We start from the raw sequence: 23,966 nt of genomic DNA on the forward strand, positions 1-23,966 counted from the left end.
ACCCAGCACTGCTTTTTCATTTCACCTTGCCTTAGGCTCAAGGCACTTTTCAACAGCCAATTCCCTGCAAGGTAGATCAAAAGACACGGGAGCCTTGGGCTTGTTTTTGTCTTCTTCCTCAAGCTGCTAAACAGGGATAGTCTGATAAGGCATAACTATCGCATAGCACTGATAACCCACACAGCCCCCACCGTACGAGCTCATGTGAAGCAGGCTGCTGACACGTACATACAGATGAGGTGCTGGACACTACAGTCTGCTTGGAAAAGTGTGTGTGTATAGTCTGAAGGGGCTGTGCAACTACCTCTGCATGGCTCCACAAACCTCCCCAGTTAAATTACTAGTGCAAGAGAAAGTTGCTTGTGATGCTAAAGGTTATGTACAGCAGAGGTGGTAGAATGATACCCAATCTCCCTTTGTACCTATAAGCAAAACTAAATGAAAAACACTTAACAGCCAGCCAGACTCCAGAAGAAAGACTCCCCTGTATCCAAAATGAAAGACTATGGAGAGAGAGAAAAAACAAAAAACCACCAAGCTTTGTTCAAGACAAGAACAAATGCCAAAAATTTGGTAAAGATTTTAATCCACCCAAATGATCCCAGCTCTTGGCTTGCCCTGGGGTCACAGCAATGCCAGAAGTGCTGATGCAAATTAACTCTGTCAGTTGTTCATTTTTAACTACCTCATCCTTTGTTCTGTACCAGGGGTGAGGGTGGTGGTGTTTTGAGTGCAGCCCATATTCCATGTGAATGGACTCCAAATGCAAAACTTATGAAGTAATTTCTTTTGTCTGCTTACAAAAGTCCATTTCCAAGAATAGACTTGTACAGAGCACTGCTCAAATACAAAAAATCAGATTCAAAATTATTAGCATGTGCTCTGCAGTATAGATAGATATTTTTGGTGTATTCATCTGATGCTTTTCATACAACCAAAAGACGCAAGCAGAAGAGTGTTAATTGTATTTTGATACTGTCGTCATTCAACCTGCTCTCCAAACACAGATGGAAAAGCAGTCACTATTTTCATAGGGATAAGGAGTATGATTCAAGGGCAAAACATTCATGGCGGCTGGGTGAGAAAGTCTGTGAAGGTCTTAAAAAAAAAAAAAAGATAAAGAAAAGAAAAATAAAGCAGATCTTTTAAGCTTGTTTCTGAGAGCTCACAGAGATGAGCTCAACAAATGTATGTTATTTTTCTTGGCTCCTAAGAAAACAGTGAATAATTCAAAACACACAAAACTACCACAGAAGGGAATTTACCTTATTACTCTTCCATTTTCTACGTAGTATTGTACTCTAAAGAACGCAACAAAAGGAGGGCTGAATTTCTCTGTTCCCTAGAGCAGAAACAGAAGACAAATTAAGTAACATTCAGCATCCAAAATTCCTGTTACCCGACTGGTAACGTTCTCCCAAGCTCGCTTTCCACACTGCTTTTCATTTTCTGCTCTTAGCAAGTTTTAGGGAGGAGATCCGACTGTCTTGAAGGCTCACAACAGCGAGGCATCATAAAACATTTAGCCGGGCTGAATGGCAAAACATCCCAGGGAGGGTAGAAAGTTTTGGATGGGGGCAATGGAATTATAAGTTAATATAAAGGAGTCCCAGTGTAGCCTGGAGATGCCCAGCCTGGCCCAGAGTAACCCAGCTCAGCACCTGGCAGTGCATCAGTGCTGAACGCAGCAGGTTGAACACAGCTTCCCTAGAGCACCAGGCAAGGCGGCAGGGCTGTGTGCCATGCTGGCACACCTAGGAGTAACCAGCTACCTTTGTGCCGCACCACATCACTCAGCACGGACACACGCGCTGCTGCGTGCAGCATTTACTGCCCCGGGCTCAGGCACACCAGCCCGATATTAGCTCCTCGCCTTTTGTTTGGCAGGGCTGAGGGCTGGTTATTCACACCTTCCTGCAGCCACAGACCAAAAGGAGACATTGATGTCTGCTTCACACTGAAGATGTCTGTTAGAAGAAAGCCAGCAAGTCTGCTGTTGTTTTAACTCCAGCCTACCTTTCAGACTTGGAGGCTTGTTTAAACAGGAGAAAAAAAAAGAAAAAATAAATAAGAAGGGAAATAAAAAAGGAACATCTTATCTTACTTGCTCATTCTCTCATCTTTTCTACTCTGCCACTCACTTCTTTAGTGTTCATACAGGTAACTTTGCTCACACAGGCAGCTTCAAGGTTTTGCTGGTCAGACCCATCTCATTGAGACAAGTATGTGGCATGCTGTGCACATCTGATGCAGACAGCAACTTCTTGATCATCATGCAAATATTTACACATTATTCTTCTTCTGGAACTTGTTCATAGTCACCCTATATTATCAGCTGGACTGGGCTTTCCACCTGAAACCTCTTCATGGGAATGAAATCCCTGTCTACTAACCCAGTCCAACAGCCTAGCTCCTCTCAGACTTCAGTACTATCAATGACAACTCATCCAGCCTTTTACGATCCACCTTGCACCAGAGGTTTGCCACTTGTCTTGACTTAAAAAGTGTTGCAAGAATCCAGCCTCAAAGCAATCACAAAGCATACCCCATCCTGAGGTGACCAGAAACACCTGCCCCAGGAAATCCTCACTGGCTGGACAGACATCCCTCTACACAACTGGCAGCTACCTTTGAAGTAACCCTCATGTATTTGGGAGAAGCAGTATGGGATAAGAGAGATCCCCAAACCTCAACAGTCATCTGCAAAGTTCTCTAAGCAGCAGAAATGGCAAGTGAAAACCCTTAAGGAAGGTGGAAAAAGTCATAATGAGCTAATTAAGATATTTGAATGTAATTGCATACTACACAGTGTTCTAGACTGTGGCTCCTCTAATAATGACACACACAAACAGGCACTATCATGTCTGAATGATCAGCACTAAACAATTACATAGGCTTGTCTTTATTTCACGCAGCTTTTCTCTCCCTTGACAAGCCTGGCTAGCCTTAAAGAACTAAGGCTCTTCTCAAACAAAATATCCTTCCTTCCACTCCACTGTCCTTCTGTATGTACTCTGGAAGAGTCACAGCACCAGCCTCTTCCTCATACCAGGTTCAAGTCACAAACTGTCATTTAGTCTCTTCTGCTTAAGCACAATAATGAGACCTCCAGACTCTTTGTGGGCTAAGCTCAAAAGAAAGACCGACCAAGTGACCTTCTCTACTCCTGTAGCAGCTAAACAGCAACCATGCAGCTACTATTGCTCAGGTACAGTTGTGTAAGGGGCTGTTTTAGCTCTTTTAATTGTACAGCCATGCACAAGACACCACCTTGCTACCAAACAGCATTCTGCAGACCATCTTCAAGAAATGCTTCATGGACCTTAGCTTAAGAGCTTTAATTTCACTGTGTAGTCCAATACAAAAGCAAATTTAAACATTTGTCTTACTTTGGTGGTCTCTTTCTTCCATTCCTTTGAAAAGTACTTGCTAAGCTTCTGCTCCAGGTCTATAAAAACATATTCATTATCTGAAAGACAAGAGGAAAAGGAATTAAGTGTTAAAGAATTTCTAATTCTTATTCATTAAATACTTAGATGACTATACAAGTTGTTTCAAGCAATAGACTTCAAAAAAAAGCTGACCAGGGAACAGACATGGCAGGGAAAAGAGAGGGCACTAAGTCTCTTCAGTATGTGTGCTACCCCAGACAGTATGGAAGCAAGGTCAGCTTTGCCTCAATTCACAAGGTGCTGAGCTGAAGTTTCCCAAACACCTTCACCAGAAATGCTTTCTAAGGAAGAAACCACTTACAGAAGGAAGCATCACCTTACCAAGCTAATTGTGCTGCCAGTTTAGCAGATTCAGGTTTTTTATTATTATCAAACAAGTAAGCCCTACCCAAACTTACACTCTGCCACCATGTATTACCACGGCCCAACATGGCATAAGCAAGTAGAGGGTCAGGTATCTGACAGGTTTCATCCTCTACATATGAATTGGGTCCTCCAAAATGGTAACAAGGAGGAGAACCAAACCCAAATGACATCCTCAGAAGGCCTGGAATCTCCTGCTCACTTCTTTCATAGATCAAAAAGATGAATAAAAGGAAGGGAAACCTGGCCTCTCTCACAAGAGCAGGACTTGCTCTCCACCCCGGTGAAGGTGAACAAGAGACAGCCTGAACAGCACATCATCTTCAAAGAGCTTTATGCTGCTTTCAAAGCCAATGCTTTGTTTCACTGCTTACCAATTATCGAATCCAAAATAACTCAGACAGTAAAAGATTTTTTTCCAGAGTCTTCACAAGTCTCTTTAATAATAATTTTTAATAATAAATAAATAATCATAATAGTAAAACCTGATGGGTGTTTCAGGCTTCAGCAGCAATGCCAGCTGAGCATTCACCTGACTAGTCCCTCTACTCTTTGGTCTTGTCCAGGAAAGTGCTTTGACAGGCGACTTACGTACCCAGTTGAAGAGTTTGTTCCTTAGACATGAAAAGAGGAGGAAAAAGAAGGGAAATGGGGGTGTGGGGGTGTGTGTGCGTGTTTGTGGAGAGAAGGAGAGGGAAACTAAGAAGACAAAATAAAAAAAAAGAACCGTTCACAAAACAACCTTCTGTCCCTGACGACCAGCCCAGACTTTCCAACTTTGGCTTTTGCTTTCTGATACCAAACAAAAAAAAAGGAAGGAGAGAATATAAGTGAAATCTATTTAATGGAGATTGAAGCCAAATGAGAGCCTGCCCTTTTGTTTGTACAGCAGATGAAGGACTGGCAGAGGCCACAGTTCCAGTTACAGGAGGTATTCAAGGGAGCTACCTCACAGCCATCCTCCCAGAGCATTCCAGTTCCTTACAGGGGCAGATACAGCAAATAGTTCTTTTGCAAGCTTTTAAAAAACAAGCAAGCAAAACAACCCCCTAGTGCCTCCTCCTTCAGCCCCCACCTCAAGAGAAAGAAACCACAGTGGTCCATACACCACACTAACAGGAAGCCTTACGTAAAATACCAGGAGCACTGGACAAAAATAAAGAGGACAATCCCCAAAAAGTCCCTTTTCCATCTCTATGGTCTTTCTTGCATTGTACTGATTGCAGCTATAATTTTAATACAATTACACTTCTGTTTACCACGTTGCTTGACATGTTACATACATATACATACAACACAATATTTAACAGCTCTGTTGAAACCGCTCTACAGAAATTATGAAAATTTAATGGTGGCAATTTAAGTGCTGTAGCACACAAGGTGATATAGAAGTTGCTTTGCTATTTTGACAAGGAGAAGAAAAGAGGTTTAAGCATCACAGAGTCTGCATCTTGTACCTGCCTTTTCACTTATGCCTGTAAGATTGGGCAGCTGGGGGGCTATGCTGGCCCCAGCCCTTGCTTCTCTAAGCCCATTAAGATCAGATAACACTGCCTTAAGAAGGTTGATAGAAGCCCAAGCCAGTGACAGAGATGGGTTTGGTGTATCTCTTGGGCTTGTCTCTGTTCCTTGTCAGCTGCCAAGCTGATAAGCACCTCACCGTAAAGCTTTTTCTTAAAAAGTAAGTAAAATCTTATTTCGGAAGCGACTGTACAGCAAGCAAGAGGCGTGGGATAACACGAGCACAGCACCCAATCCCTCCCCGGGCTTCGGCAGTCCCAGGGCAGGGATACTTGCCCTATGACAGGCTCCCGCAGCAGGACTGCGGCTGCTCCTCCTGGCACAGCAGTGTTGGGTAAAGCCTGCACTGGTTCTGCCAGCACCACAGCGTTTAGCTGCCACCTTGTAAAGCAGGTAGGGAACCTGCATGGCTGTACAACTTGTGGGGTCAGCTTCCCCTTCTTGCTCAGGAAATGATGGATACATATATACATGACGGATCAAGCCACAAGGGAAAGATGGCAACAGAAAGTGCAGTGATCTACTCTGAGCCATTCCATCACACAAGGATACTGGGACAGAAAGGGGAAAAGGATGATAGAGCAGTTATACCAAAGTAAAGCCACCTGTTACCCACAGCCCCTATTTATCTCCATCATGTTAATTAGGTTAGAGAGATGACTCTGGGAGGGCCCACATGCCAAGCCTGAAGACTCCAGGTCACCATCATGCCTACTGAGGTGCACATAAACCCCAAAAATAAGCCAAGCTGAAGGAGGAGGACACCCTGATGTATCAGCTCTCCCTGGGGGTCCTGCTCCTCCCCAGCCCAGCATCGTCCCCACCCACCCTCCCTCCCTCCCAAGAATGCAGCACTGCATTCCTGCCTTAATGAAGTTAATATTGCTGGAATGTCAACCTGCAGTGTAAGCCTCCATCTACAAAAACAAAGAGGTATTTCCCTCCCCAGCCCCACGTGGGTTGCGGTTTTTCTTTTTTCCCCTTAAACTGGATTAGCAGTGAAACTTCGCTATCTTTTGCCAGATGCTAAAACCGTCTCTGGCTTGAAAACAGCATCTCTACCAGAGATGAGGGCACCAAATTGCAGCACTTCAGAGCAGTGCTGTAAAGGAAGTACAGAAATGCACAGATGGCTGCCCTTTCAGGGAAGAATGTGTCTGATCTGTGGATCAAAACAGGGCTGGATACTCAGCAGGTACAAACTGTCATTGCTTCATGGGTCTCAGGACAACTGAAAGGTACTAAGAAGCTGGCTTACAAGTCATACACAAATATGCACACGTCCACCTGCAGCTACTGCCACTGCATTCATGAATCTCGTCTCAGCACTGTCAGTGAGCTTAAAAATATACCATACCAGCTTCTCTTAAAAGGTTCCCTCATGCATGTGTGTACAGATACCAGACCTGGCACAACACACCATGCACTGCACTGCACTCCCAAAACACGCATCTGGATGGCTAGCCAGTTTGCAGGAACACAATCTACCTATTTCTCCCCATTTCAGCTTTTAAGAGCCCTCAAATGAAATGCAAAGTTTATGCTGTAAAAATATCACTTCGAGCTAAGCAGTCACTAGAAATGCAAACATTCAAGTGCTCCTGCTTTGCAAAATTAGCTCAGTGCATTTACATATTTAAGCAAATATAGGACGCGCATTGTTGAGGAAAAATAATGGGCCAGGTCTCTAGTCAGAAAAAAGCGACACAGTTCCAAGGGAGCGATGTGGATTTACAATAGGAATTATTTATACTGCAGGGAAAATGGGAATAGACAATTATGGCTGTAATACAAGGTCAAATAAATTTGGAATCATTGTTAACTCTAAAAGCCATTATTTTCATTAACCATTGCCTCCCCATTTAATTTCTTATGAAAGGTAAGTTTCCCTGCAGAAAAAAGTAAGTAATGGTGAAAGCAAATTACCTGTTCTGTGCCCATTTCGGGCTCAGAGCACTGAGAAATTCCAGAGGGCTAAGTCCTGTTCTTCCAAGAGACAAAGCTCAGGCCCCACTGGCAGCCAGGAACATCCCATTAACTCCTTTGGTTAAGTCAAGTATATTTTAATATAACTATTTAGACATCCCAGAAGATTAGGATTCAAATAAAATACAAATTAGTGCAAAGCCAAACTTCACACAGCAAACATTTTCTGCCTTAAAGGGGGAAAAACCCCCTCAGTGCTTGGCTATAGTGCTTAACTTCTCACAACACACGCTGTAGACCTCACATAACCTGTTTAGCTTCCCCGCATACCAGCATGGATTTTTTTGTTTGTATTGAAGAAGAGCTGACGACATACATGCATGTGGAGCTCCCCAAGCTTCCAAGCGCTGGTGGCCTGGGAACATCACTATTCAAATGGCATCTGCTCTACATAATTTCTTGATGCTCCTGGTGTTACCTTTCAAGCCAACAGAGAGAAACCTCGGCCGCTTTTCAGTACCCGGTTGATTAGTTTACTAAGGGGTCTAAAAGAATTTGGTTCAGGTCATCAAGCAGGCTTGTGCATTTAGCTTTAGCTAGAATATACATGTATACCAAGTGAAGGAGGAAAGAACCACAACAGAGGCTGGGAGTAAAGCAAGGCAGGTCCTGGCTGAGGTTGCTTTACCTGGGATGGGCAGAATGTATATGAAGGAAAGAATGAAAGGAGGCAATACCAAGAAGCCCAAGGCCATGTGACTGTTAGGAACTGTTGAGGTCTGAAGACCAAGATAAAGGTTCAGTCATTCCTGATGACGGATATGTACTGCACGAATTTTATGTTGGCATCTTACAGTTAGCAACAAGGCATGTCCAGGCAAAAATCTTCTGGCAGCATCCCAAGGGATTCTTCTGCACAAGCAGAGCTGCAGAACCATTTCCAACACTGCTCATCCAGGAGCAAACAAACCCCTTGCAATTCTCAGGCAGGAGGGCACTTGGACAGGCAAAAAACCCATCCAAGGTGTATTACATACTTTTTGAACACCTGAAACCCTGCAGTTCCCTCTAGGTGGCACATTTCTGCATGTTTTTCTTACCTTGCATTTAACTCATTTGAACTATCAAAGTCATTATAATAGAGCTGTATCTTAGGTTAGAATGCAGAAGAAATTCATAAGGGAGATGCAACTATCCAAGCAGATTTAAGGGAGGAGAGGCAGAAGGTATAGTGGGAAAAGGACTAGGGTGTAGAAGTCAGAGTGTATTTTAGAGAGATTCTGTTGTCATCTGTCTTCTTAAGAGGCCTTTCGTTATAATAATAATACAAAGATAACATATTAGCATATTCCATCCATGAATTTCAGTACTGGAGGATACACAGATGCAGAGGAGTTAACTGGAGACAGAGTGGTCTTACCACAATTAACCACCAAGTTCCTTGCTAAGCATGTGCTGGGAGGCATAGGTCTGGCAAGGTGAACAGCATAGCTGTAATAACTGAAGGATGATCCTTGAGGCAGGGGAGCTGAAGTGAAGGGATTTGGTTTTGTTAGAAAGCCAGCCTGACAAACTGATAAGAGGACACTGAGACAGCAGCAGGGTGTAGAAGCTGCAGGCTTGCTCCCTCCCAGTCAAAGGATTCCATCTGCTTAGGTCAAGCAAGGTTTTGCTCCTAGAAAGGAGAAGCCCAAGCGTCAGGATCAGAGGGATCTGGGTTATAACAACAAAGGAGGCCTGGCTGTTCTTTGTCTGCTGACAATCAGTTTTGTTTTAGAAGACTGAATTGTGTCAGTGCATACACTTTCTGATAAAAAGAGGGAAACCTCCTGTAAGCCACTAGATAAGATTGACCCTGCAGGAAGAGCTGCAATATAAGACCCATCTGCTGAAGCTTACGGAGGCAGCTTGAACCTGGCAGGTTTGCAGGGTCTTCCACCAAGCAAACTACAGGAAAGGATGCATTGCAGCAGCAGCACACAAGGTATAGCCTGCTTGATGATCTGTGACAAAACCAGAGGAGCAACGTGTCCCAGGCTTTGTGCCGGTGTGGCCTCTCATTAATATACACTCCTGACCTCAATTTTCAAAGTTATCAGCTTCTTACAGATGCAAGCTTCCCCGCTCACCCCCCCCAAATACAGTTGGAGTGGTCTGCTCAAGAGCAGAAGGGGTGAAAAATTCTGTTCTGCCACCATTACTGTTACCTTAAATCCTGAAGCTTGCCTTCAGCATCTGTAACAATCAGCACTGAAGGCAACGAATTTAGACAACAAATGCTGGAAGACAGGTTCCTAGACCTACAACTCATATCTCACAGCATTCATAGCTTGCAGTTTGCATGGTGCTTTGTGGTGCTGTTTTCATTTTTGCAACACTTAGGGCTTAAACTTCTGTTTATGATTAAGGACCCCAACCTCCCCCCCCACACACACATGCTTACTATGAAACCAACTGAGCATTAGTGTATCTGTACAACGTCTGCAGGTCAAATGGGCTCCTAATCCAGATAATCCACCCAGTGTGATTGGTTACAGTTCTGTAGAAATCCTTTAATTTTCATTCTCTTGCCACTGCTGACAGTCAGGGTTTTGCTGACAAATTAGCAGCAAGGTAATGGATATAGGTGGATTAGAATACCTTGGTTTGCATGTGGCAGCATCAGACTGCCAAAAACAAATGCATGTTAAGAAAGTAGGAAATCTTCCCTTATTAAAACAGGACAGTTGTTTCTTTGAAAATGACATTTCAGAGCTGCAGCACAGAGGTGAAAACATGATGCAGAAGAGGAATACTTCGGTCTGAAAGGCAGAGGCTTCCCCTCCATTTTTTGGAGACCTAACCAGCCCCTACCTCATAGACCAACCCCATGCCTTCCCTTCTCAGCTCTGCAGGACACACACCGACTTGCTGCCTGGGCAAGGCAGTTGATTTAAGTACCCACAAAACAACCCTGGGCAATGCAAAACTTACCCAGGCATCCCCACAACCTGACTGGATTGCTTCCCTTTCTTGACATGATAGCTTGCCATGAAACCAAAAATGCCTGAAAAGCAGGCCCAGACAGGCTACTTCCAAATGCCAGAGATGGAGAATGCTACATTTGCAACAGAAGGAAGACCACTTACTACTGGCAGCAAGGGAGGTGATCACCAGTCTGCTGGCCAAAACAAGGTGGGGGAAAATTCAAGTTGGGAAATAGAAAACAAATTATTTCCTTTTCTACAGCAGTAAACATGAAACTATATTAAAAATGAAACAAAGAAGATACTCAAAACCTACCCAACAAGACTCCAGTCAGCAGCTTACTGGACTTCTACAGAATAAAAGTAGAGATCAGAGGAAGCAATAGCAAACAGACCAGGTTTGCTCCCTCTCTCAAGAATGGGATGCAGCCTTCCTTGTGGCTAAGGCCATTCAGGCTGAGAAACTCACTGCTGACATTTTCCTGTTGTTCAGCCCTAACAGTTTCTTAAACAGAGGCACTAACAACAATAAATCTCCTCCTCTATCCAAAACCCTGACACCTGCCTGGGTGGTGGAGGGAGATGTCTGTCAAGAGAAGCCAGGGCAAGTACGAGGAGCTTTCAATTAAGCAGCTTTACAAACTAAGCTACAGCAAAAGGAGGAATGAGGAACAGCCAAGAAAACAGAACAAACCAAAAAGGTTAATTCAGGCTACTGAGCTCCTGCAACTCTTTTCCTTGATGTTTTTCTGAGAGCTGTGCAAAGAATTAGCTGCTCAAAAAAGGAAGAACACTTCTGTGAAGCAAGAAAAAGACTGTTTATGTTTAAAACCATGGGTAATATTCTTTAACGTCTAGTCAGCACAGCTTTATTGTGCTCTTTAGGTTGGGTAATTATACTGCATTTCCAACAGGCTGAAAGGCATTTGCCACAATAGGGTATTTTGGGGTCCGAGTCCCTGTGCTTGACAGTGTGAAGGAAACTGCTCCATGCAAAAGGTGCGAGGGAAGGAAAAACCAGGGCACAGAAAATATGAAACAAGGAAGATGGAAAGGGAGGAAAAAGTGAAAGAAACATGAGGAGAACAGAAGAGCACCTAATTCAAAGAAAATGGTAATGAAATTGCCCTGTTCTCTCGCAGAGGAGGTCAGGAGCTCCAGTTTCACCCAAGATGTTCTGTAAGTGCAATAGGTGAAAACTGGTGTTAAAAAAGGCAGCGAGATAGGGAGGCTCACAGGAACACAGCTGGTTCATAAAAAGAGTTAAGAGCATTCAGGTCTTCCTCATCTTAAAGAAAAAAACCCTGTGCTGGTTTAAACACACAGATATATTTGTTAGCTACTGTTTTAGCTACACTGATGGAATCTCTTGGAGACTCTACACACCTTATGGAGTTGCAATAGTAAATAACACACTTGAGAGAACTTTTGGAGGGAAGTCCTTTCCATGCTTTTGGAAATGGGGGGAGGCAGGATAAGGAGGACAAGAGATCCATTTCTAATTACTAAGAATTGGGGGCAGAAGGGGTGCCAATGCACACACCATCCTAGAAATGCAATATCTCGTATCAGTTTGCTCCTTTAAGGCATCATCTTACACTGTTGCTTGGTCAGTACTAAGCCATAGGACCAAGGAGACTGGACTTCAACCCACAAACTAAGAAGTTTTGTATTTCCCGTGCAACATTTCAAGACCCAGTGTCCCCCACACATACATTCAGTCCCCCCAAACCATTTAAGTTTCCTCCCATTGCTGCCACATTCTTTTCGTGTGACTTCAGAAGATAAGTAACACTTTCGGCCCCCAAGTCCATTTAAAATTCACCTCTTGTTCAACTATTGACAGTTTTGAATTCAGTGACAAATATGTTGGCTAGCAACTTGGCTACAGGAGAGAAAGAAAACCCCACGAAGAGGTGGAATGTAAGAACAAAGGTGGAGAACAAAAGCCCCCCCTTCTCCCAATTTGTCTGCCCACATACCAAAGATCAAAAGAGCTTGAGAAGCCTGTGCATAATCTACATACTTTGTGACCTTATTACAATCAAGTTCCCCGCAGGCACGGCTGCTGTGTATATATGCACACACTGTAAATACACAAGCAGGTCTGTGGACATTTGCCAAGTCATTTGCTCCGTGTATTGAGTTTGCTTACTTTTAACAATGCTGAGGCCAAAGAAGTGAGGCTCTTTAATCTTCACTAGATCACAAACTTGTTGAAAGAGCTCCTGTCCAGTGGCTTTGACCTGAAAGAAACAACCAATCCAACATTACAGATGGCTCACACACCTGGATGGAGCAATCCTTCTTTACACTGGCCAGTATATTTTGGGGTACCACAGCAAAAAAAGAAAGAGAGGTTAAGAGCAAACAACAAAACGAAAAAACTTTTATTCAAGGAGAACTAAAAACAAAAGTACAAAACCAAACTCAAGACTGCATGGTTTGAGAGCAGAAACAGGTCATGGGTTACAGATGAGGTTGCCCTGTACCCCCCCAGAGGAGCTTGTTCTGTCCCCTGCTGACTTCTGGTCACATAGCAATTAACAACATCATCTTCTGAGGCTCCCATCAGTGGCCTATAAGCTCTTTCCTATTTCCATGCCACACAGAGGCCTTGCAGTACCCTTGCCTCCCATAACACTGTGCATGCCCTGAGGAAGCACTGGGGAAGCAGAGCTGCCAGCATTCATACGCTCCTGCATGGGGCCAGAGGCTGGGCAGTATTTGCGAGCACGGCATAGAGCAAAAGAGCATCGTAGCACTGTGGCACAGGTACTGAACACACATTTCTAGCAGGGTGGCTCAGAGCACAGGCTCCCCCAGCAGCGGCATGACGCTGGCTACCTGCACGTGCAGACCTGGGTGCGTACTATCATCACAAGATTCCTCCCCTAAATGCCCCCCCACCTACAGCCTCCTTTCTCCCTGCCCCATTGCACCACCCCAGAAGCAGAGACAGATAACCACAGGCACAATCAAAACCCCTCAGAGGCATGGGGGAAGGAGTTCTGAGCAAGAGCGGATGGGGAAAACAGGACAACGCTGACACAGACAAGCTCAGCTCAGCACAGGGTGCAGCCAGCTGCAGCTACGAAATGGGCCAGAAGCTCTGAATTTCACTGCACTGCTGCTGGATGATGCAATTAACAGCAGCAGAGGCAGCTTTCCCGAGGGGACACAATGCAGCACTACCTTCACAGCAGCAAAGACGACTGGGCAGAAGCCAACTGCTGAACTCTCTTATAGACTAATCACCGCCAAACTAATTGCCACTGTAATTCTTCAAACCCTTTTAGTGCCACACTCCCCAGAAACTGGCTGCGCTCTGTCCCTGCCCCAGGATGTATCATGTCACTAGACATGGACAATGGGAAACAGGAGGTCATTTAATTACTCATTTTCTTCTACTTGCCAAGCATCACTACGCAAACGCTCACTACCGTTTTATTGGGAGCTTTGAAACCTGTGCTACACCCATACATACACGCATGTGCATGTATGTGCTTTGGGAAGTAAGGAGGTAACACACAGTTCTGGTTAAGACCCAAAACCACATCCAGGTCTTAATATGGGTCTCTGTGTGAGACTACACCTTTACAGACTCCCACCTAAAAGCAGTATTTACTCAGCTGCCAGGAATACACAGTTGGAAGGGAAAGTTGGGCACAAATTGACCTCCTTTCTGAAGCAAGCTCTAAGCATGTTCTCCTAGCTGGGAAGGACTCACTAAGGAAGAGGTGACCTGCCCCTAGCCAGAATGGTTATGTGCATACATGAGTCACTGGCAGTAGAGGACTCTATGGAAAAGCTGAAATTAGATGAATTTTGTAAGTGGCACACTTTCACACCTAAGGGAAGAAAAACCTGCTTTAAGGCACTTAGTTCCAGGGAACTGAGCACTTCAGTGTTTTGTGACACTCAACTCTAAAGTAGTAACTTAATCGGATTTCTTGCACAGCAGGTATGTGAACTACCACCTTGTCCATTCTCCTTTTGGCACTTCCCTTCTGTATCAAGTTTTACTCCCAGCCTTCAAGGCTATGGAATACCAGCAACACTTGCAATGGCTGTTCCCTCCTCCTGCCTTCCCCTCTGCTCAAAACAACCAACATTTCCCTTTGCATTTTTAATCTGTGTGCTTCTCTTTGGCCTTTCCTCCCTTTGCATATGGTTCCTGTGCCAAGCTCCATCCCAGACACGCCATGAATCATTCCTTCCACTGATCCTCAGCTTTGCCTCATGTCAGACTCAAGGCTTCTTTACACTAGTCCAAAGCGGAGTGCAAGTTTACAGAAGGTAACTGCTACTCCAGGGTCATTCTGTGTGCAGATATTCACATGTATTGGTTACCAATCTCTATTTTAACTCAATCCATATGCTTTAAAACATCATCTCTCCTGCTCACAGAACAACTGGAATACTTGAGACCTATGCTTGCCATTCTCCGACACACAGGATCTCACCTGACTTCCTCCCTGCAAAAAATTCCTGCTCATGCTCCCACGCTTTCTCCAACAGCTAGGCAAGGAGCAACATCTGCTGTGGCTGCTTCTGAAGTACCTAAACACAGGTAGGGTGGCTGGCTGCCCTGCTGCCCTCGTTGGCAGCCAGACGTTCGCTAGCATAGGAGTCTCTCCTTTATTCAGCTGCCACCACCCCAGAAAATTTTTAGAAACCTAGTCATAAGAACTAGCTGATATTGATCAACAGGTTCAACACCGCCAGGGAGATAAGCCACAATGCTCGCAGATAAACAGAACTGAACAAACTGGACACCACTCCAAGATCTTAGGTGCAAGCAATACGATTTTTAGTTACCCCATTCTCACTCAAAGCCCGCTTAAGCTCTCTGGTGCTCATACTCCACCTCCTGACTGGGGCTGCCTGGAGCAAGGCAGACGGCTTTGCTCTGTGCTCAGATGTCCCCTCTCCCCCTTTGCCTCACTGTCCTCAGGGCGGCTGATGGAGCTGCAGCACCCACTAGTTCTCCTCACTGCTCTGCTTCTCTTCATGCTCGCAGTTGGTCCCAGGAAGACAACTTTCCTCGTCACCATCCCCTCAAATTCACCTATACATGCAGAAAGGTAGACACCAAAGTTAATTAAGAGATACCCAATTATGAGGGAACAGACTTTACAATGGCCCCTGCTCTTCTCTCTTCAACAGCACTATCTGCGAAGGGCATAAAACAAATCCATTTAAAAGAGCAGGCTTCAATCTACATATGACCACATAAAACACATATAGGTAAACTCTTATCTGGAAGGGTGGAATTTATATGGGAGGGAGGAGAAAGGAATTACCTGCATAAACACTGTGCTTATCATGGGAAGGATCTATAGCTTATTCTGCTGGAAGGATAACCATTCCTACCTACTTCATTGAGCTGCAAGCTTGTTTAGTATTTGCATTCCACACTGAAGAGGTTGAAAGGCTTTGAAAATCTTAAGTAGTGGCATTATTATTCTAATAAATGCACAAAGTATCATCTGTGGTTGTGCTAATTAAATTTGGGTTCAACATCACTAGAAAATTGCCTTGATGTTCCTTTTAAAATATATATATAGATCTCCAGCTGTGAAACCTTATTTTTCGTTGTTGTTTTGAAGGGGTGTTGTGGTAAAGACAGAAGCCAAATGAAAAGCTGGTTTTGGTGACTTGCCCAGCTGTAACAGGTCATGTTTCACTCTCTATGCAATTAGGACACAACTGTGCATTGAGGTCTCATGTTTTGGCCCAGGCAGCTATTCCCTTTCACACAAAAGCATCTCCACATATATATTTTCTCCAGCTTTCCAGCCACCAAAGCAAGAAGCAGCAGAAGCAAGGAGGGATAACGTCTTTAGAATCATAGAATAGTTTGGGTTGGAAGGGACCTTTAAAGGTCATATAGTTCAACTCCCCTGCAATGAGCAGGGGCATCTTCAACTCAAGATTGGGTTGCTCAGAACCACAAAAAAAAGACTGCTGAGAGGTACTGTGACAGGCACTCCTTTGTGGGACAAGGCAGCGACGCTCAAGGCACCCCAACTCTTTGGAGGGGCAGCAGGCAGGACATGGCACCTTCCTTCCGTCTCTGCCAGCACTCAATGCAAAGGACCATTTCTTATGCTTATTAAATACCCTGGAGGTATTTAAAAGATGTGGCAGTTGGGGACATAGTTTAGTGGTGGACTTGGCAGTGTTCGGTTTATGGCTGGACCCAATCGTAAGGCTGGACTCAATCGTAAGGGACTTTTCCAACCTAAATGATTCTATGATTTTATGATAAATTTCAGGTATCCAGAATTTACTGTATGGTGTAAGCACTGCTTAAACTTAATATAGTGGAGAGTGACCCAGCAGTGGAGGAACAGCATGTTGTTGCTGCTCCATGTGCCCAGCAAGGAGTAGTGACAGCATCAGCCCTGCTGGCACACTGCCCTCCTGCACACCAGCCCACACCTTCCCCACAGCAGGGTGGCCTCCACTATCTCAGATCTTTAGCCTCCCTGATATAAGAAGGTGAGATTTAGGGTCAGCCACAACAGACCATTCCCAGGCCTGTGCACCTGCCACCAAGAACTTAATTAAATTGTCCTTTTGAGGCTTGCACAAAAGCCAGCAGATTGCAAAAAAAGCCCTCTGGGGCAGTAGCTGGGCTGGGTTTGAACGGGTAACCTAGAAGCAGAGTGCCCCAGATTTTGCTGTTAAAGCCCTGTTCCATCCAGCCCTTGTGGCTGTTTCAGTTAATGATGCCACACAAGCACAGCAGGTAGGAAAATTCCTACATGGATTTTGAAGATTACCATGCATAGTTTCAAAAGCCACCATCTCAAATCAAGTGCTTAAAATAACAGTTCACCTCAACTGTCTTCTCCCCCTCCCCATCCCAGAGGGGGAGAAAAACCCACCCAAAACAAAGCAAAACCCTCCCAGCTCACACATGAGTGCACGTACACGCTCACAAGAGAGTGCTTATCTTTGAGGCTGGCTTGTCTTCTGAATGTGAAGTGCCTCTGTCAGCTCAGTTTCTCACAAGTTCAAGGAGCAGCCGGCGTTGCACAAAGAGGCACCGTGCCCTGGTGGACACTGTGCCAAGCTGGGTTGCCAGCTGACCTGGCTCTGCTGTCACTCATGCACACACTCTTGGGCATCTGAAGTGGCGATCAAAGGAATGAAGTGACTTACCTCTCGTTTTTGTGTGTACAAGTACTCAAAGAACGGAGAAAACCCCACCCTCAACGGCTGCCTACTCTGCCTTAAGAGTCTTTGAAGGGATCTGCAGACTATCCAAACCAGAAATAGCTAGAAGTCAGAGCAATCGGTCATGTGTTGGGTACACTTGCCAAGTCATCAAGGCATTTCAGGCTCAATCTTCAAAAATTGCTAGATTATTAGCAGTGACAAAACCACTCAGAAGAAAAAAGAAAATAGAGCAAGGGGGACCCCCTGTCCAAAAACACCACAGAGACTTTTAAGGAACTCTGCAAATGAGTTGAAGCTGCCCAATAGAAAATGGAGCACCAATTACCCTAAGCTGGCTAATAGCTTTTTGGTCAGCAGACCCACACCAGGCTCTTGGGAGAACAATGGGAGCTAACAAAACTGAACCACAGCCCTAACGCAGAGACCTCCCACCCTCCCTCCAGCCACTCACCCCAACGACTAGGCTGAGCTGCTCGCGGGTGGGCAGGAACACGCAGACGCTGCGGCTCTCCGGCTGCATCCTGCCTGCCAGCAGCACCCTGCTCATGGTGGGCAGCTCTGCGGGGACAGGGTCTCCTCTCTGGGCAGGCGTCAGGCTCACTTCATCCCACGCACCTGTAAAGAAGGTGAGAGCATCAGTGCTACGCTCCAGCCAGCACTGGGAGCAGTCCATGGCATGCATTTGATGGGAGGTTTTCCTCCTTGCTGTTTAAAACAAAACAATAAACAAAACCACACACGTTTGACAGTGCCATCGTCAATGTTTCCACTGGCATCACAGCACAAACTGGGTAGAGCCAACCTTTAAAGAGCTTGCAAGTCCAAAGAAAGTGCCATAAACCAATGAGGTCTCCCTAAAATAACAACCAGGCTCAAGGTTTCGAGACATACTCAGTGATAAGGCAGATGATACCATGGACTGCTCCCCAGAAATGCCCACAAGAAAGGGAGAAGTACCCTGTCCTTCAACCAACTACCTCACTCTCACCCAAAGCAGATATTTCAATGAGCCATCAGCAGGCATGTGTCAGTGTAGGCAACTTCATCTGAGCTGCTTTCTCTCTGACCTCACCCCTAGACCTTGGGAAACCAAATCCTCTATACCTCAATTCAAAGGAAGAGGTGGAAATGCATCAACTCACAAGGCTGAGCTGCTGTATCATACTTTTTTGTGAGGTGAGCACTGCCAGCCTCCTTCCAAGGGCTGAGCCCAAGCTACACAGCCAGCTTGGAGCTTAAGTTATGATAATAGCAGAAATAAGAGACAGAAATTCAGCTCACACCCAAAAGCACAGTAGCTGACACATCTTCATGACATACCTAGGCTAGACACAGTTCCCTCAGCAGCTTGTGACCTTTTATAGCCCTCTCTGCCCTGATGCTCTCCAGAGCAAGGAAGGATTCTCTGGCACCTGATGAATTCATCAGGAAGGGGAGAGGCTCCTTGAGGGCGAGTTAGGGATGAACACCAGCAGACACCTGAACCAGCAAGATACCAACCAGTTATGGCATCCACAGCATCCCTGTGCAAGATTTAATACAAGTCAAACCCTGGCTTCCCCAAAGTCACCCCGTCATGACTCCCTTCACCAGCAACAGTTAGGTACTCATCACCAGGTGCTGCTAGCTGATGCCTGCTTGCAAAGCCCCCCAAAATTGGATTTACCACTCACTCTTCAATTCTGCACTCAAGCATTTTGATTTTTACTTAAGCAAATACAAGAAAGAGATCTATAAGAGTCCTTTTGCAAGTACAAAAGCTGTTCCATGCACCTCCTTCCCTGAGCTGGCATATACAATGCTTCTTAATAAAGCATTTTTGATACAAGTTCTTTATGTAGAGCACCTCTTATGAGACAGAAGTACATAAAAATTGCATTTACTGTAGTAATGAAAAGAGGGGGTTAATAAAGGCTGCTATTATTATTTCTTTTTTTCAAAAACAATTTAAAGAGGAATGAGGAGTTTTAAAAAGGAGATTGCTCTAAATTATAAGCAAGTGGGAAAAACACATTTGACTCCCTGAGACAGATAAGAGGTTCTATTACATATTAAGAGAAAAACTCTGATTTATCCTCCCTTATTGATATAATTATACTGATGAGCTCTCTTAGGCTGCAGGCTACACACTACTAACAGCTGTATATAAATTACAGATGTCTACCAAATGACTCAGGGGCAACAGGTCACCATCATTATTGCCAGCTGATGTCATATGCGCCATAAACTTTATCAACAGCATAAAGGCCTCAGAGTATGAGCTCAAGCTTTCCAGTGTAAGGAGGCTTGTCAAAACTGCTGCACTGGCCTGTACACATTCCCACTCACACAGGGAGATCACAACCTGCAGACAGTCATGTGGCTCGTAACAGAGCTGAATTAGAATGAAGAAGTGACCATTAAAAACACAGCCACAGAAAATTGTGTGCACAACCAAAGAAAATGAATCCCACTTCCCTGTAGCCTCTATAAAACAAAGCTTCTGGAAAGCTCTTTCTCTGGTCTCACACCTGCTTTGTCCATTTGGATTTTTATGAGAGCAAGTGTGGGCCCTGGGAGCAAGGAAATGAGAAAGGAAGGGGAGAGAGCATTGTTCTCCCTATGTTTTTAAACAAATGAGCATGTGGACCCTGCCACGGCAGGTAAGAGGTTAAAGAGGCAACGTCCTTAATCTGAAGGGGGAGGTCAAACACAAGCCCAGCTCAGCCTTCTCCAGAGGTATGTTAGGATGTGATAAACCATAGTGAATCATTAACTTGCTAGCATTACATGTTTACACCTTGAAAAAAAAAGTTGTGAGCCAAGAGTAACTGCCCAATGAAAACAAGTGGCCAGAAGGAATGCTCTTACTTAAACATACACAATTTCAGATTGCCCATATGCCATTCTTTTGTTTACCACAGATTCCAACCTCTTAACCTCAATTAAACCCTAAAAGCTTCAGCAAATGCACTGCAGACGAATTAATAAAAGCTGGAGTCAACCATTGGCCTCTGGGACACCCTACAAGGTGTTTGGTTTTGTTGGGGGTTTTTTGTTTGGTTGGTTTTGGGTTTGGTTTTGGTTGCTTTTTTATTACTATTTATTTATTTAAAAATAAAATCACAGCATGTTTTAGCTCCTGTAGAAGTGCATTTCGAGATGTAATTGCTTGGTTAAAGGCCCAGCAGTCTACCAATGAAACAGTCAAAGGCACTATTTATTTGCATTCTTCTGGTACTGGTCAGGAGGCTTATTAGTGCCCAGAGAGGTGGCACAGCTTATTTAACACTCTTTATTTTACCTGAACACATGTACAGCGGAGCTTTGGAAATCATGCCTGTCATTAATTTCAAGACTCTTCAAATTAAACAGCTCAAACATGGCTGTAAAAACTCATTAAGAAAACCCCTAATCATACCCTCCTCTCTCCTTCCAGCACTGGTCCAGAACTTCAGCACTTGCTCGGTCCAAGCAGGAATGGTTGAGGTTTGTCCCAGCGAGAGGGATAAGTGATAGAGCCAAGGGAGGAGGAGTAAGGAGACTGTTTGCTTTGGATTTCAGTGGGACAGCTGGCTAAACCACCTCACACAGCCCATATACACAATGGAACAAAGATGACCTGCCACCGCTGAACTTGGGGCCATGCTTCCAGAGCCTGTCTGGAAGCAGGTCTCATCCAGACAGCACGTGGGTTTGCACAGCCTTATGAGCACTACTGTATTTTACACAACAGAACATGGGACTGCAGCGAACTGAGTGCTGATCCTGATTTCAGACTCTAGGTACTGCCACAACCACATCTCAAGGGGATAAAACAGATAGATGGACGAACAGTCACCTATCAACTCAAAGAAGCAAAACAGAATGAAATCTCGATAGAATTCCTCTATTAAGAAAAAAAGCACAGGTAATTCTATGCTTCTCAAGAACACTTGGAAACATGCTTGATAAGGTTTATTAGAGTAAGAACATCTTAGGAAAGCCGGTTTTGCTACAGCTGACAGAAAGTGAGCATTGAGCATCTTCCTGATGAAACCCTACCAGAGTGACCCTATAGAGTCCCATCAAAAACTGTCCAGAAATGTTAAGACTCTTCTGAACATTTTCCAGACATTATCCAGAGATGTCTTGTGCTTCTAAGACAACTAGACTCTTAGACTGCAGTTTCACAATCAGCTTAAGCAGCTTTAATCAAGGCAGTCCTGCAGCAAGACAGACAGACAACTGCCTGGAAACAAATCTGTCTTTGGCAGCAGCCCACACTTGGGCTGCCTCATAGTCATGATGAAACACAGCCTTAAAACTGAGAACTCCCCTCACCCTCCTGGTATTTTGTCTCCTCAGAGGCATTACTGTATGGCACCAGTACTATCTGCAAAACAGTAATAAAGAGCCCAAGCAAGTAAAAGATGTAATGATGGCATGCATTAACCATTCCCAGGAACCTTAACACCCCACCTACCTCCTTTGACTATCACCTGAGCTGATGAAAATTTCTCTGGAAAGATGCATCAATCAGGAGGGAGGGAAAAAAAGTTGCTTGCCAGGGCAGAAAACAAGACTGAAGCTAAACAGCTTTGTGTCACGGCTGCAGATGATATGAAAAGTGCCACCTACAACCGACAGCCAGGACAACCAGGTTGTGCCCTGCAGCAAATTCCCAGAAGCACATTGACTTTTCAAATATATCTGCCTCAGCACCACTTCAGGTCTAGCATGCCACAAGGAGGTAAGGTACGGAGTTTGGTGTGCACACACTGCTTTTGGGGTAGACTACACACCTGCCTTCAAACACTGAGCACTGCTTAGTAGGAAGTCCCTATTCAAAGCCATTGATCGAGGAATATGATGACACCTCCCAGTTATTTGGGTGCTCTGAAGGACTGGATCCCAGAACCAATGCAGCTTGGTTATGGGACAGATGCAACATTGTCAGCAAATACAAATGGTTTTCAGTCCACAGTACGGGAGATGCAACTGCAGTAGGCCTTCTGCATCTGCAAGCAATACTGGTTAGATCTGAGTGCAGCCCTCTCGCAGGAATGGGATGTATGCCTGGCTCCCACCTTTCCTTTAGGATTTTCAAGAGATTCTGTGGGAGATGCCTTCACAAACTCCAGCTTAGCCATCACCCTGTACCTTTTGAGACAGATGGAGAAGCTGAGCAGTGGTCTTAGGTACCAACCAACAACCTTTTTCCTTTCTTCTTGTACAAGCAGCACTCCCCGGTGACATCGAGCTTTAACAATAGAGAGGAAAATGCTCTCTCGTTAGTCTTCATCACAGGATTAGACACAGCTCTTGGTGGGGCATGACCACCCACACCTTTGTGCCAGAAAGTTTTCCTGCCTCACGTTAAGCAGCGCAAGTGACTAATGGAACATGAAATGCGCTCTTAAGTTTGTAACTCTTCTGCTCTGCACCCCCCACAACATGGCCAGTTGGAAAGGATCTCCCAAAATTCCCAGGGACACCCATTCCTAGCCTGGGACCATGCTGCTATGCTACTTTGCCTGTAGGCTGCCCAAGTCCTTAAGCCCAAAGACAGGGGACAACTCTCCTAGCCAGGGTTGGCAGTGTTCTCTGGTAGCCAAGTAAAAGTGACTCACATTTTTGGGCACACATCAGACCTTACTACAGCTAACTAGTCCTCAAAATGGAGAAAAAGGCTTAACTGGGAACAGAGCACCAAAGGAGGTGCTCCTACAGCGCATGGCAGCACAATGGCAAGGCAGTGGCGGCAGGACCATGCACGGTGGCTGCCACACTTCCATCCAGCTCTCCCATGGGATGAACAAAGCTCCTCAACAGTTTACTCCCTGTGAGGAGAGCCCAGCATGAATCATCTGCGCTTAATATTTCCCTGAAACCAAAACTGAATTCAGGAGCCTTCTGAGAGAAATAGACAATGAGTATCAAAGGCTTCAGGCAAAAAGGGACAGAATCAGGGACTACATTTTTCCATCGCTGCTAAGGGATGGTAAGTGCTTTTGAACTTTTGCACACAAAAACATGCAGCCTTTCAAAATACATTATTTTATCAGAAGCACATGTAAAACTTAGCAATGTACATGCTTTAAACAATACCCAAACAGTAAAGTCTGCAGTTAGACTAGCAAGCCTTTTTCCTGGGGGACATTCTCTTGCCAAGATGGGAAGAGCAATGGATCAACTGATCCTGCCTTTTCATTGATTGGTAATGAAAGTAGCAGCACATACCCTATCATGTCTATCTACCAACATGAAGTTTCTCATTACAATGAATTTGTTTACTTCTGAATAATCTATTAATGGACTTATTATTGATTACCAATCGTTTATAGGGCTTCCTCATACTTCATAAGCCAAGCATATTAAAGTTTATGAGTAAGTAGCAACTGAAGGTGTTGATTGGCCTAGGTAAATGCAGAAGCATAAGAAAGAACTGGCAAAATATGGGACATGGCATGAGACAGCCTCAGTGTCCATTACACCTTGCATAAAGCAGCTGCAAAGGAAGCCTGCTCACAAGTGCAAAGCTCTGTTTTCTCACCTGGATGACCAAGACAGCATTGCATGAGAACTT

At 44.8% G+C, this 23,966-nt stretch overlaps 1 protein-coding gene across 3 annotated transcripts in view; it reads right to left on the reverse strand.

Moving 5' to 3' along the window:
- The window catches only part of FRMD1 (FERM domain containing 1), a 42,333-nt gene that overhangs the window by 14,455 nt on the left and 3,912 nt on the right, over positions 1-23,966 (reverse strand). For 2 of the 3 annotated variants that reach the window (XM_030499926.1, XM_030499925.1), the window contains exons 1-4: positions 17,871-18,387; positions 12,384-12,474; positions 3,390-3,469; positions 1,266-1,342 (exon numbers count right to left, since the gene is read on the reverse strand). In XM_030499926.1, coding sequence (XP_030355786.1) covers positions 1,266-1,342; positions 3,390-3,469; positions 12,384-12,474; positions 17,871-18,101 — 479 coding nt within the window. In that variant the 5' untranslated portion in view covers positions 18,102-18,387. Of the gene's footprint in view, positions 1-1,265; positions 1,343-3,389; positions 3,470-12,383; positions 12,475-17,870; positions 18,388-23,966 lie in introns of those variants that run through there. The other variant, XM_030499927.1, reaches the window with a different exon arrangement.

Source organism: Strigops habroptila, chromosome 10 (genome assembly GCF_004027225.2).
Source record: "Strigops habroptila isolate Jane chromosome 10, bStrHab1.2.pri, whole genome shotgun sequence".
Taxonomy (NCBI): domain Eukaryota; kingdom Metazoa; phylum Chordata; class Aves; order Psittaciformes; family Psittacidae; genus Strigops; species Strigops habroptila.